General features: G+C 42.3%; 1 protein-coding gene across 2 annotated transcripts in view; it reads left to right on the plus strand.

Annotated features, from left to right (window-relative positions):
* TBC1D23 (TBC1 domain family member 23) overlaps window positions 1-15559 on the plus strand; it is a 118572-nt gene that overhangs the window by 59746 nt on the left and 43267 nt on the right. For both annotated transcript variants that reach the window (XM_077480199.1, XM_077480200.1), the window contains exons 8-10: window positions 1500-1603; window positions 4009-4125; window positions 5612-5704. In XM_077480199.1, the coding sequence (XP_077336325.1) occupies window positions 1500-1603; window positions 4009-4125; window positions 5612-5704 (314 nt within the window). The remainder of the gene's footprint in view (window positions 1-1499; window positions 1604-4008; window positions 4126-5611; window positions 5705-15559) is intronic.

Consider the following 15559-nt stretch of genomic DNA (forward strand, 5'->3'; position numbering starts at 1 on the left):
CAAGTACTGCTGATCTACTGGGATTTTCACGCACAACCATCTCTAGAGTTGACAGATACATTTTTTTTTTTTTAAATGGTCCAAAAGAGAGATAATATCCAGTGAGCGGCAGTTGTGCGGACGAAAATGCCTTGTTGGTGTCAGAGGAGACTGGGCACACTGGTTTGAGGTGATTGAAAGGCAACAGTAACTCAACCAGTTGTTAAAACAAACGTATGCAGAATACTATCTCCTGAATGCATAACACATCAAACCTTGAAGCAGATGGGCTACAGCAGCAGTAGACCACACCAGGTGCCACTCCTGTCAGCTAAGAATAGGAAACTGAGGCTATAATTCACACAGGCTAACCAAAATTGGACAATAGAAGATTGGAAAAATGTTGCCTGGTCTGATGAGTCTCAATTTGAGCTGCAACATTCAGATAGTAGGGTCAGAATTTGACATAAACAACATGAAAACATGGATCCATCCTGCCTTGTATCAACATTTCAGGCCGGTGGTGTTATTGTGTGGGAGATATTTTCTTTGCACACTTTGTGCCCCTTAGTACCAGTTGAGCATCGTTTAAACATTGCAGCCTTCCTGAGTATTGTTGCTGACTGTCAGTGCTTTAATGCATGATACCCATTGATAAAATAGTGTGATTGTTATTCATTGGGGTTAGTGATATAAATAGCTGTGAAGGTGTTGAGAGCATCTAGTAATGCTGTCACAGCTCAGAGTAAGAAAAATGGCTCTCAACAAGACTATGGAAGCATCAGTTTTCTAAAACCTGATTTTATTATTTACCTGGATGGTTTTAAAACTAAAGTATGTGATATATATGTTTTAACATGCTTTAAAGCAGGGGATGCTCAATCTTTTGAAGAGTAAGGGTCACTTGCGTGCGTGTTTTTGTAACTGGTTGTGGGCCACAATGAACTATGAGGTTTTACTGCCCTCCAGACCACAAATGTAAGAGATCCCTTACTGTTCTGTGCCCCTTATAAGGCTGAATTTCACACTGATGTGCTGCAGTTTACCCGCATTGTGGGTGTAGCACAGTACACCTGCAGCTCTTCTGCGGGTTAGCTGCACTGAGCCATAGACTTTTATTGCATCTTGCGGGTGTGGTGCACTTTTTGAAAGTGCACCAAACTCTCAGGATATGCCACAAAATGATAGCAAGCGAAGCGTGCTTGGTATCACTCTGCCTTGGACAGTGCAATACAGAAAGCATCGGCTTATGCAGCTCCTGCTCCCTCTGTGGCCACCTGCTTCCTCCACTGGCAGCTCCATACACTCTAAAGCTCTAGGATGGCAGATCAGCAACCTATTGATTGTGCTCTAGGCTTGCCGGTCCACCATCTGGTTTGAGGTCTTGGGCCACTATTGCTTGACCACCCTTGCGTTAAAGATTTTGTTCATTTGTCTCTCTGCTTATTTAAGTGACCTTTTTCATTTTAGAAGTGTTATGAATAGGTTTAAACTCAAAAAATGTTTACACTTTGTTCCAGAATTCCTGGAAAGTCCCCCAACAAATTTAGAGGTCGGAGACATCGAAGACCTGTTCAGTTTAGCTCAACATTACTACAATAAAACTCCTGCGTCTTTCCGTAAGGTAATTAAGCCTGTAAATGTACTTTTTTTTTGCTGAGATGAGGGTTTTCTCTATGCCTTCCAGGACAGTTTTTATCTTGCCATCCCTCTTGGCCCTGTGAATACAGAGTAGAGCTGCACGATTTTGGCAAAAATTAGAATCACTATTTTTATTTATTTTTTGTTTGGAATAAAGGTCACAATTTTTCTCTCTCGATTTTCTCTTAGCATAACATACTCTTTGACATTATACAACAAAATTGGGCTAACTTTACTGTTAATTTTTTTTTTATTCATTAAAGTGTATTTTTTTCCAAAAATATTGCGTTTAAAAGACTGCTGCGCAAATACAGTGTGACATAAAATATTGCAACAACCATCATTTTATTTTCTAGAGTCTCTGCTAAAAAAATAAATATTATTTTTGGGGCAAAAAATACTGTTTTTATCTTGTAAACAGGTGTCAGAAAAAGATTTACTGTATTTTCCGGCATATAAGACGACCTTCTACACTTAAAAAAAATAAAAGTAAAAGGGCAAAAAGCGTGGGTCGCCTTATACACTGGGTATAAAATGCAGCCCGCTGTATGTCAGCCCGCCAGATGTGTGGTAATACTATATGTAGCTTCGGCTACATACAGTATACACCGTTGAGCCAATCCCAGCGAGCGATGTATTCTATTAATGAATACAGAGCCTGCTCAGATTGGAGTAACATCCTCTGCCAATCCGAGCAGATGACATAGAGTAGCCTGCTCAGTATGGCTTTGAGAGTCAGAGAGGCGCGGTCTGATGATGTTACAGCCTCTGCCAATCCAAACAGGCTTTGTATTCATTAATAGAATACATCACTCACCATGATTGGCTCAGCGCGGTATAGCTCCAGCAAGAAGACGGAAATATAGGAAATATGAAGCCTTGGAAGGGGGGGTCGTCTAAACAGTATAGGCAAAAACTGTATAAATACAGTAAAATTAGGGGGTCGTCTTATACGCCCGGTCGCCTTATACACTGGAAAATATGGTAGTTTTTAAGGAGTTTTAAAGACACAATGTTTTTTTATCTTAATGCATTATTTGCATTAAGATAAAAAAGGCTGTGTAGAAGCCTCCCCAGCACCCCCTAATTACTTACCTGAGCCCCATCTTTCTCCAGCGCTGTGCATGAATGTCTAAGCGATCCGCGACACTCCTCCTGTTTGACTGAGAAACAACAGCGATGACATTGGCTCCCATGGCTGTCAATCAATCAGTCAGCCAATCGGCAGAGAGAGAGGGGGCAGGGCGGGGCCGGTTGGAGCTTCATGTCTGAATGGATACACAGAGCTCTGACTCGTCCTGGGTGCCCCCATAGGAAGATGCTCACTGAGGGGGCACTCGATTGGAGGGTGGGGCCAGGAACAGAAAGAGGGATGGGTCGGTACTCTTGGCTCCCTGAACACAGAGCTGCTGCCAGTCAATCGGCAGCTCTCCTGCTCTGCTCCTCCATGCCCACTGGAGCACTGAGCTGTGGAGGGGTGGGGAGCAGCCATCTCAGCAGCTCGCTGAAAGGCTGAGATGGCTCTCAGTTTGGCACTTTAGTCCCCTCTCTGCTGAAAAATGGTCACAGGAGTGCAAAACAAATTGCACCCCTGTGACCCATAGGAGAAGCCCAGCCAATTGAGCTCAGGCTGGACTTCTTTTTTAGGTGGTTAAACTTGCCTCATTAGCAGACCGCCTAAGCACTGTTGTGAGAAACTTGGCAGGCTGCCTGTTTTTTTTTTTTTTGGGGGGGGGGGTCAGGGGGTGTTGACAGCAATCAAGGAAATGCTTTTTTTTTTAAGATCTCGCAATCTTGATTCTTTAACGATATTATTGTGCAGCTCTAGTACAGATTAGTTTATTGTCCTCCAATCAGCTGTGGCACCATTGCCTACCAAGTGATTGTGCAGTCCCTGAAAATATGCACTGTAAACTGTGTGAGGAACTTGTTTATATGCCACTGAGTTCTACATACAAAATATCTTTTAAAGCAAGGTAAGAAACGTACCCCCCTTACCCTTAATAGAGTGGCAAACAAAATGTAATTCTCACCTTAGTTGTAAAAGTCCAGTCAGGGAATTTTAGGTGCAGATCTTGGTGAGAGTTCTTTCCTTGTTAGCTGGCTTAAGGAAGTTTAGCACTGCTCGAAAAGAACTGAAGGTCTGCTAACAACCTGGTAGGTTCAACAGCCAACACTCCCATAAAGATCTGCCTTCAACACTCCCAGAGCATAAGTGATGGGGACTGTTAAGGGCTTCAAGAAGGCGGACTGAATCTCTTTAAATACTTTTCAAATAGTTGCAGTACACATCGCTCTTCAGACTTACATTTGCAAGCTGGTCTCTGTAAACTAAGCCTTACTATGTAAATGCTTTTATTGATTCACAGGTCATGTTTTTCTTTCTAGGATAACCAGAATCTGTTTGGTAGTAGCCTCATTGCTCTGAAAGATGACACTGATCTTAGCCAGGCTCTTTGCTTAGCCGTTTCTGTATCAGAAATTCTTCAAGCTAATCATCAAGAGGTAAGGAAATGCTACTCAATAACCTTTTTCTAGATCAAAGCAAGAAAAACTCATTCAGCTATTATGTATTTTCAAGACCGTTTTAAAAACAATTGTTCAGAAATCATCTTGGTGCCTCCTGTGTGTAAAGGGCACACTCTTGGCAGTATAGACATGACACATTCTGTACAATATAGACATGCTAGGTAACATCCTGCCTGACTTTAGAGAAAGAGAGAGAGAGTGTGTGTGTGTGTGTGTGTGTGTGTGTGTGTGTGTGTGTGTGTGTGTGTGTGTGTGTGTGTGTACATTTTCTACATTCCCTAAAAGAGCGAACATACAAATAAAGCATTGCATAGGGGGAGGATACATGAAGTTGAGTTCCTGGGACATTAAGGCAGTGTACTGTGGAACTGGAGGAAGTAGGAATGTCAGCAGCACTTGCCAAACAGGTGTGGTAGTGCTCAAAGTATGCAGATGGCACATAATGCAAGAAATTATTGATGTGGTTATAAAGTTTCAAACCCTGCAAGACATTAGTGGCTTCTGGGAGTCAGAGCAGCTGGATAGTTATCCAATTTTGGGATGTAAAGTACCTTTTTAGCGTGTGAGAGTGAAACAGCTGGTAAGTGATTCAGGAGAGCATAATGTGGTTGGGAAAAGGGGAGCAGTAGCAGAAAGTAATGCATTTAAATGGTTATCAGAAACTTAACAACGGTGCATACAATGCCCATTAAAATTGACATTTTGAATCTGACACCATCAGAAACATTGTAAACACTGAATGATTTTAGAATCGAATCAAAAAAGGCAAATTCTATGGTTTGATTGTGGTGTGTGTAGAGACATAGTAGCAGGTTGGTTGATTTTTTTTTTTATAGCCCCCCCCTCTAGAATTCCAAAGATTGTAGTTTGCTAAATTTTAATTATCATCAGACCGAGAGTCCCACCGCTGGAATGGAGGAGTGCTCTGTGTCTTAGTGGTTGTAAAGGCAGAAGGTTTTTTATCCTAATGCATTCTATGCATTAGTCTCATTCAAGTGCGACTTTAGTTCACTTGAAGCTGGCCATATAGTGTAGAAATGTGTTCAGCAGGAAGTGAAAGATCTTAATTTGTGTGTGGCAGTGCCTGCTCGACTGGAGTCGATTGTTTGATCCAGTTCTGTCAAAGGGATGTGTTGGAAAAAATTTCTTGACTGGTGGCTGGCAGGAAAGATTGCTCCATCCACCTTTTTTGTTTGTGTGGCAGGCTGTATAAAAGAAACAAAAAGTGTCTTTCAAGTCCACTTACCATGTCTCCAATGCATTCCTTTTTAGACCTCCAACAGGAACAATTGATGTTTATAAATTGAGATTTCCACTTTCATAATATGTTTTATAAGCCTAACCATACAATACAAATATTTTGCAATAAAATGATTTAAAGAAAAAAACTGCATGACCAGCTTTAGAATCAAATCTATATATTTTTTTGCTTTTTTCAATTTTAATTACCGGGTTATTTTAGGAGGGCGTACGGTTCTTTGTGGTGGATTGCCGACCAGCAGAGCAGTACAATTCTGGCCACCTGTCTACAGCATTTCACTTGGACTCTGATTTGGTAAGTCATAACAATTGTCACTTGTAATGTTTGTATTGTGTTTACAAATATGTGCATTTTCCATTGCTTTAAAAGCTAATATCTTAATCATATCGTATTGTACAATTTAGGATAATTTGATGTATCTGTAAATTCCATATCTTGGAGTACAGTACAAGACACAGGAATTGATTATTAGACGATGAGAGGTGTTATCTCTTATTCCACTACCATCGGGTGATTGAACATTAGCAAAAACTTTGCTGGGCCTGCCTCCCAGTGTATACATATAATCCTGCTCAGCCTGTGAGGCTCCATTTATTTTTATTTTTTTATTTTTTTTGTTTTTTTTCCTTTTCGTGTCCTTCGGCGATGAACTCCTCCTCCTGGAGCTTTCTCTCTTTTTCACCAGAATTCCTTTTTTTTTATTTTGTAATGATACTACTATCAGGGTACAACTGCCTTTTGCCATGTGGCTCACTAGCAGTTTCCAGATTGATTACTCTCAATGTATACCACGGGAACCATATGCTGTGGCAGCAGGGCTGGCCAGTAATGTCTGCTTTGAGTACTGGATCCTGCTTTAGGCCCTCCACTTGCCATGTGGTGCAATGAGTGTAGTTAGCTGCAGGGTGTTCTACAAATACAGGGCTGTGGTCCATTTCTACGGCACCCTAACCCTAAAGACACCTTTAGGGGTATGCCCAGCATGACAGGCGAAGCCTTGACCCTGAATGGGACCAGTGACGTGGACAAGGTGAGACATGGTTTTCTGTAACTTTTTTATATACTGGTAGCTGACTATGCATGCCCTCTTGAATCATTACTTGGAACTGAAGTACACACTAGATTATATTCTTTTATCTTACAAGACACACCACAATGCTAACACACCCAAGCAGTTTTGGATTTATAGGTTATGAGATAATCTACACTTTTTGTTTTTTCTTTTTTTTTCCGTAGTTATTACTGTTTTGCTTTATTCAGCCTTGTGGATGGTGTTATTACAGCATAACCTATTTTTATTTGGCGGTCTCCTAACTGTGCACTTCAGACACTGTTTTTCACTATTGATGCAAGCTGATCATTTGCTGTCTTACCTGTTAAAAAGAAGAGAAGGTACCAGATCATCTCATAGGGTCGTAGTGTTGGGTGAATATAGGGCCCAACACTACAGTTTAAAAATTCTTTATTTGTGTCATAAATACATGAAAATATGGAAAATGTAGTATCTGCCCTCACGTTGATGGAACTAATACCTTCACGGATGCAAGTAGGCGAAAAACATATAAAATATAACAATTTATCAATTGCAACACCACAAGAGTTCTTTACATGTCGGAGAGTGCCTGTGTCACAAACTGTGGGCAAAAGAAAACAGCCCCTGAAGGTATGAATTGGTGAACATCTGTCGAGCATCAGAGGAAAAGACGATGAGAAACCAATTGCTCAACCTTTTCTCAAATACCAATAAAGGTCAATTAACCACTTCTCCACCGGCGTACGCAGATGTACGTTGGCAGAATGGCACGGGCAGGCATATTGGCGTACAGATACGTCTAATTTTAAATGCCGCCCTGCCATCGCAAGCGCACCGCCAGTGGCGTGCTCGTGTGCCGGTTGGGACCGCGTGAGTCCGGTCACGGGTCCCGCGGACTCTATCGCCGCGGGCATACCCACGATCGTCTCACGGTGCAGCTGAATGAGGAGATGCTGTTGTAAACAGCATCTCCCCATTCTGCCTAGCAACAAGTGACGCTCATCTCTGCTCCATGTGATTGGAGCAGAGATCAGTGTTCACTAAAACAAAGCCCAGCCCCCCACAGTTAGTAACACGCCCTTAGGAACACTTAACCCCTACACTGCCTCCCCCTGGTTAACCCCTTCACTGCCAGTGTCATTTACACAGGAATCAATGCATTTGTATAGCACTAATTGCTGTATAAATGACAATGGTCCCAAAAATGTGTCAAAAATGTCTGATGTGTCTGCCATAATGTCGCAGTCACAATAAAAATCGCTGGTCGCTGCCATTACTAGTAAAAAAAAAAAAAATTATTAATAAAAAATGCCATAAAACTATTCCCTATTTTGTAAACGCTATAACTTTTGCGCAAACCAATCAATAATCGCTTATTGCGTTTTTTTTTTTTTTTTTTTACTAAAAATATGTAGAAGACTACGTATCGGCCTAAATTGAGGGCATTTTTTTTTTTTAAATATATATTTTTGGGGGATATTTATTATAACAAAAAGTAAAAAAAAAATGCGTTTTTTTCAAAATTGTCGCTCAATTTCTGTTTATAGCGCAAAAAATAAAAAATGCCGTTGTGATCAAATACCACCAAAAAAAGCCCTATTTGTGGGGAAAAAAAGGACATCAATTTTGTTTGGGAGCCACGTCGCACAACCGTGCAATTGTCAGTTAAAGCAGTGCCGAATCTTAAGCCAGCAAAATGGTCCGGTCTGTAAGTGGATAAATGACCTCCATGTTAAAAGCTTTTTTGCTTTGACTCTTTCCACGTGCGAAGGAATGGATCTTTCGGCTGGGAACTATGGCACCCATGGGACTCCATAACTAACTGAAACTCCAGGTGTTAACCCATAGGACAAGCTAGTCATATACCTATATACCAGCAATATCCTCCTCCTAGCCATGTCTGCAATGAGCTGACCGCTTAGATGAAACTTACTATCACCACATCCTTTGATGCAATTAGCTATTTATGCCATATAATTATTGGTAATTTGCCAAGTAAGATTGTATAATATGTATCATGTTGGCTTGTGACTTTGATAAATGCCCTTTAATGAAAACCATGACTTGCAATATTCCTAAATGTCCACATGATGGCAACCTACTGAAAACCCATATACACAATTTAGCCACTCACAAAAGGGTTAACAACACTCCTTTCAAGGATCATTAGATCTGTCTTCATTTGAAAAACTACCAAAGACTAAAAAGGTCTGCACACATGGGGGGCTCACCACCCTGAAGAAGTTCACACTCCTTGTTAGTGAAATGCATCGGTGTCGGCCACAGTTCCCCCAGTTGCTCTTGGCACCCTAGTTCGCCCTCTCTAACCAATTGCCACAATTTTCTGGATGAAACTGAATGCAACTAGGACATTCCTTGTTGTGGAGGAACCCCAGCATCTCCTAGTGCCACTCGGGGGGCACCCCGGACTGCCAGTTTATCCCCACCAGTGAAGGACCCATACCCAACGGTAAGCCCGGTTGGGCTAAAGAATTTTCAAAGAGCCGAATGGTAGCCTCGCACCGATAGAGGCTCCCGTCCCTTCCTGGGAGAGACTGATGTCTGCTGTGCGCACAGCATTTAGCTCCTCAGAATGTACCTGTTGCAAAGCGCATGCCAAGCCGCCCTCTCTCTAAGCATCAATCCACTGCACTGCACACCTGACTAACTAGCAGCAGCATTTAGCTCTTCATACACGCTGATTGCAGAGCACACGCTAAGCCCTCCCTCTGAGCAGCGATCTACTGCACCGCACACCTGCAAAACCAATCTGACCACCTTTTTGGAGTCACGGCTATCCCTGCCTTCAGCAGCCTCTTGATCTGCTAACCGTGAGTAACTTGTGTATCTCCAGCACGCAGGGCGCTTTCTCTTGCTCTGCTCATCTCACGGAACAGCCTACTGATTATCAACCCTAAGAACTCAGGTTCCATTACTTCTTGAGCCATCACCACTGATCTAGTCCACTTCATCCTTCACCAGCAGATTTCAGTGACTTTATTTTCAATCCACAGTTCATCTGTAGATACTGTTATGATAGTGTCTCTGTGTCTTAATTGTATTTTTGCATATAACCCACTTGGTTGATTCTAGGAAAAAGAGCAGACAGAGGTCTGAAGCTCTATCCCAGGTCTATTGGTTATATGTATTGGACAGTTCTAACCAGTGTGGGCCCTTCATCCATCAAGTGCCCTCACTCTGGGTGTGTCTGTGTGTGCCTGTGGCAACATTGTCTTTTAATGTTATTTTATTTTCATTGTATGTAGTCTGCTCACTTATATTTTCATGTATTTTTGACACTACTTGTCTTACCTGTTGCCTGATACCGCAGAGACAGCCACAGTAACTTGGGTTATTGCAATTCCCTCATACCAGACACACTGAAAATCCTCAGTCCACATCCATTCTGTGAGTACCTGCACGGAAAGATCCTTCCTTTGCACTAACAGATTATGCATTAGAATGTAGATTGCCTGGCTCACTTATGTTTGCTGACAGCAAGGGAGGCACTAACATTTTAGTGGAGGCTGTTGAAGATTTTTTCACCGCCAAAATTTCTGTGAAGTTAAATATTGTGGCTTCTTACCATATGCTGGCTACAGTGGACTGAATGATCAGGTAGTGCTTGTGCCTATTCTGGCACTCCTCTCCTACATGTAAAAATCATTTTTTTGCTAGAAAATTACTCAGAACCCCCAAACATTTATATATGTTTTTTTTAGCAGACACCCTAGGGAATAAAACTTTATTCATTTCAACTTTATCTCGCACGGTATTTGCGCAATCATTTTTCAAACGCTTTCATGAATTAAAAAAATAACAAAACAGTAAAGTTAGCCCAATTTTTTTTCTATAATATGAAAGATAATGTTACGCTGAGTAAATAGATACCCATCATGTCATGCTTTAAAATTGCGCACACTCATGGAATGGCACCAAACTTCGGTACTTACATATTTCCATAGGCAACGCTTTACATTTTTTTTACAGGTTACCAGTTTAGAGTTAGTGGAGGTGTAGTGCTAGAATTGTTGCTCTTGCTCTAACGCACACGGCGATGCTTCCCGTGTGGTTTGGACGCCGTTTGTATATGTGGGCGGGACTTATGTGTGTGTGTGTTCACTTCTGAGCGCAAGCTACTGGGGACAGGGGCATTTAAAAAAAAAAAAATATATATATATATATATTTTACTTTTTTATTTTTACACTTTTTATTTATTTTTATTTTTTTACATAAAAATTTTTTTTTGGATCACTTTTATTCCTAAGGAATATAAACATCCCTTGTAATAGGAATCTATTGTGACAGGTCCTCTTTATGGAGAGATGCAGGGTCAGTAAGACCCCACATCTCTCCTCCAGGCTGTAAAGCATGAGATCGAAAAAAAAAAAACTAATCGATCTCGCGCTGACAGCCGCGATCGTGGTTTTGTTTACATGCGGGGTCCTCCAGGCGTGGCGTCATACCGTCTTCCAACGGTCATAGAGATGACTGGTCACCATCTGGTCACCAGAAATCTCTATGGTCATCATCCAGCGGCGTCTGATTGTTTCTCCGGGCCCCCAATGGCATGGGAGAAGCACCAAATGGGGGCGACGTCCCCTCCCGTCACCTATAAGAACGTTCAAGCGGTGGAACTGCTGCTATGATCATTCTTATCATGCACAGAATCGCCACCTGCAAATAATAATATCTGAATGTCTGTAGCTGCAGGCATCATTCAGATATCCCTGCACAAAGTCAAGGATGTCATATGACGGCGTGCGGTATTGAAGTTGTTAAGGGAACATTTAGAAAGCCCTTTTCCTTTTTTGATCACTGGTAGGTCTTGCCTTGCAGCTTACTATTGCTGCTCTGTCAGTTTCCCAGGCTATGGCAAACTGGACTGGAGATCTTCGCAGTGAATATTCTCCTGGTATATAGATAATCCTGTTATTTTTGCAAGATTACACCTCTTGCCCTAGAATACATGTAGACAGTTACAGAAGATCCACAATCGCACCTCCCTATTCGTTTATCCTCCTCCTGCTGAATGTCTCCGATCTGCTTCCCCACTCCAGATGTCGTCATCTACTGCAGGCTCTTCGTTTTGTGGTAGACTCTTTACCTCCAAGCCCTACAGACCTGCTAAAAAGCCACCTTCAAAATGAAGATGGATGAGAGGGGTGTTTACTGGCATATGCTCCAGCTTAGAGCAGAGACACCTCAGTCCTTTTATTTATTTTTTTTCCAGTGCTTTTTGCAGACATGCACTACAATCCATTTAACATGGTTTCTAAGGGACACGTTCACATCTATGTTTTTTTTTTTTTTTTTTGCTGTGCTTTTGGAAAGGATCAGGGACTTTTTTTAAATGCAAAATGGTGCATTTTAGTTAATAGACTTCAGTGGAGAAGCTAAGATAAAGCACATAGTGGATTTTTGCCACGTTTTGCATAATTTTTTTATATGCCCAAGAACAAATTGGCCAAAAAAAATATCATAAAAAATACAAAATGTTTGAAAAACGCATCGCAAAAAGCACCACATAAACGGATCAAAAGCAAACCTCACTGTCTTTTGGAAAGACCCACCCTCTCTGTTGTTTATCACTACCCAGTTTCAACCGGCTACTTCACAAAAGCAGACAATATCCCTGCACCTCCTTGCAGTTTTATAGTCCCAAAGCGTTGGTCATCTTACCCTTTGGAAAAAAAATTACAAGGATATTCGAAATCCTGCGCAGGGCCCATTGACTCTTTAGGGACTCCTGTCCCATCATGGCCTTAAAACATTTTGTCGCAAATTACTGCAGTAGGTAGACTTCTGCCTGCTCTAATATAAATCTGTCACTGTGTCTCATTTTAGAGTTTTGTTCCAGCAAATGCAATATGATGGGTTATACTTCCTTTGTGTCTCATCAATGTAGTCCTTGCATTGTTGAAAACAAATTGCCACAAATCTGTGGTGCATTTTTATTAGACCTAAGAAAATTACACCCATTCATATCCTTGGGTGCCTTGAAATGTTTTTTTTACAGGGCTCCTAAGCCCAGTTATTTGAACCAATTTCTCAAATGCTGATGATCACACTCCTCCCTTTTTCGGTAGATCCCACTTCCTTCTTGGCCTTCTCCCCCTGATCTTCTGTCATCTGGGGTACCTGGGTCTAATTGTGACTTACCGTATATACTCGAGTATAAGCCGAGATTTTCAGCCTCTTTTTTGAGGCTGAAAGTGCCCCCCTCGGCTTATACTCGAGTCATCGCTGTCTGCCCGCTCGATCAGCGTGTCGAGCAGACAGACAGCGGCCATTCTATGATTCAAAAGCCGCGCCTCCGGCTCCGCCTTCGCCTGTGATAGGCGGAACACTGAATTTCCCAGCAGCCTGTGTTCCGCCTATCACGGGCATCGTCTCATCCTCGTACTACGGACGAGGATGATACGACGTCCATGATAGGCGGAACACAGGCTGCTGGGAAATTCAGTGTTCCGCCTATCACAGGCGAAGGAGGAGGCGCGGCTTTTGAATTTTACAATGGCCGCCGACGAAGAGGGCACGGGACGGAGGCAAGGCAAGGCACGGCACGGGACGGGACGGGACGAAGGCAAGGCACGACACGGGACGGAGGCTCGGGACAAAGGCTCGGGACACAGGTAGGCTGGACACACACACACACACACACACACACACACACACACACACACACACACACACACACACACACACACACACACACACACCTGTACTGCCCACTAAACATGATGGGATTTTTGTCGTGGCTATGACGCAAAGTGGCTGCTGGATGGTCTTCTCTGTGTGGGTGGCCAGCGGGAATAAATCTGCGACTCAACTATTCCCTTTTCCCTGCCAAAGTGAATGGGTCCTCAGCCCTGGTTCACACTATATTGCCATGCAGCTAACACTGCAAACCCTATTCATTTCCGCACTGCGTTTTGCGATCTGCTGCGGGTGTAGGTGCAGGTAGGCTGGACACACACACACACACACACACACACACACACACACACACACACACACACACACACACACACACACACACACACGGATGGAGACACACACACACACGGATGGAGACACACACACACGGATGGATGGATGGATGGAGACACACACACACACAGGGATGGATGGATACACACACACACAGGGATGGATGGATGGATGGAGACACACACACACAGGGATGGATGGATGGATGGAGACACACACACACAGGGATGGATGGATGGATGGATGGAGACACACACACACAGGGATGGATGGATGGATGGACACACACAGGGATGGATGGACGGACACACAGGGATGGACGGACACACAGGGATGGACGGACACACACACAGGGATGGACAGGCATGTCTCACCCTCGGCTTATACACGAGTCAATAAGTTTGCCAGTTTATTTGGGGGTAAATTGGGGGCCTCGGCTTATATTCGGGTCGGCCTATACTCGAGTATATACGGTAATTCTCATTCATGTCCCCGCTTTATCACAATTTTATTTCTATCTGGTCCACAGAATTATACGCTCAATGGCACCTCTTGGTTGCCCATCCATAAGAATTTTTCCCAGGTTCTGCTGATGGACACTTTTTTTTTTTTTTTTTTGTGCTTTGTTCTCTCCATTCAGGGCCATTAGGACTCTCCTCACTATGTGAGGATATTTCCACTACCTAGAGCCCCTTTTGCTTAGCCTTCACATAGTGAACTCCATCTTAAAACTTATTGTAGTTTCTCATCTTGCAACTTCTTCTGTCTGTATTTTTCAAACATCTAGCACTTAGTACCCTGCAGGCATTAGTTTGGCATTGAAAAAAAATACACTATTTTGTACTTTTTGCTATAATAAATATCCACAATTTTTTTTAATTTTTTTTAAAAGCGTATTTTTTTTCTCAGTTTAGGCCGATATGTATTCTTCCACATATTTTTGGTAATAAAAATCGCAATAAGCGTATATTGATTGGTTTGCGCAAAAGTTATATTATGCACAGAATAGGGAATAAATTTATGGCATTTTTATTATTATAACTTTTTTTTACTAGTAATGGTGGCGATCTGCGATTCTCCCCTAAGCGGGCGTGGGCCTGCTATCCCTCTTAAAGAAGCAGACATACAGCTATGATGATTTGCGGGATCGTGCTGACCTGCCACAGTATAACAACGGTGGCTGGTCGACCACTTGTTAATAGCCTCCAAAAATGTTAAACATTATTGTCACGTTTTACATAACATTATACATCCATCAAACAAAGATTTTTAATTATCTCTCATGGTTTTCAAAACTGTAATTTTTTGACAAACATTATCAGTAGTCTGGAGATTTTGACCTGCGGAATAAACCTGGTTTGAGTTCATCTTTAAAGTTTGTGTTGGCAGTCACTCCTATATAGTGCAATGAGTGCATGTCCACATATATGGGATATTTGGGTGCATAAAAATACTACTACCATATGTGTCCATACATATTTAGCTTGTTGTGCCTGCACACAACTATAGTAGAGGTGACTGGCTGCACAAACTTTAAAGACAGCTTTGCTCAAACCAGGTTTTTCCTAGGCAGGCCTGAAGTATAAATGCATGAAGCACCCACATTACAGATGCAGTATGTAAAACATATTATTTCCACAATAAAGTGCTTGTCCTCAACATTAGAAATTAGATGAAGTTTTGGTGCAAATTTTTGCAAACAATGACCACATGAACTGAACTATTCAAACAGGGCCTAGCGACTGGGCAGAGATTCCAGTGGTGTACATGAGGTCTTCAAAACTTTGTCCAGTTGAGAGGAAACTAAGTGTTGCTACCAGTCTGCTCCACTGTGATGCTAGTTCTTAAGGCAGTGTCCTTTTTTGTTATGAGGGGTGACACTTGACTCAGGAGCAGCTGAAAGGACTCATCAGGCATCCTCGGATAATTTCCAATGATCATCGGGATTGTTTTCCTTAACTTCTCTTATATGACATTGGTTCAAGAGCTTATCACTGTTTTCTCTTTAGCCACTCTTTACTCCATTACTTTTGCCTTTTGCTTCTGGGCTCCTCTGCTTACTGTATAGCCATCACTACAAGCATTACTATGGCAATGGTCCTCTCATCCACATCCATATTGA

Source organism: Lithobates pipiens, unplaced genomic scaffold, assembly GCF_037356315.1.
Source record: "Lithobates pipiens isolate NorthernLeopardFrog02 unplaced genomic scaffold, aLitPip1_a1.2 Scaffold_16, whole genome shotgun sequence".
Classification (NCBI taxonomy): domain Eukaryota; kingdom Metazoa; phylum Chordata; class Amphibia; order Anura; family Ranidae; genus Lithobates; species Lithobates pipiens.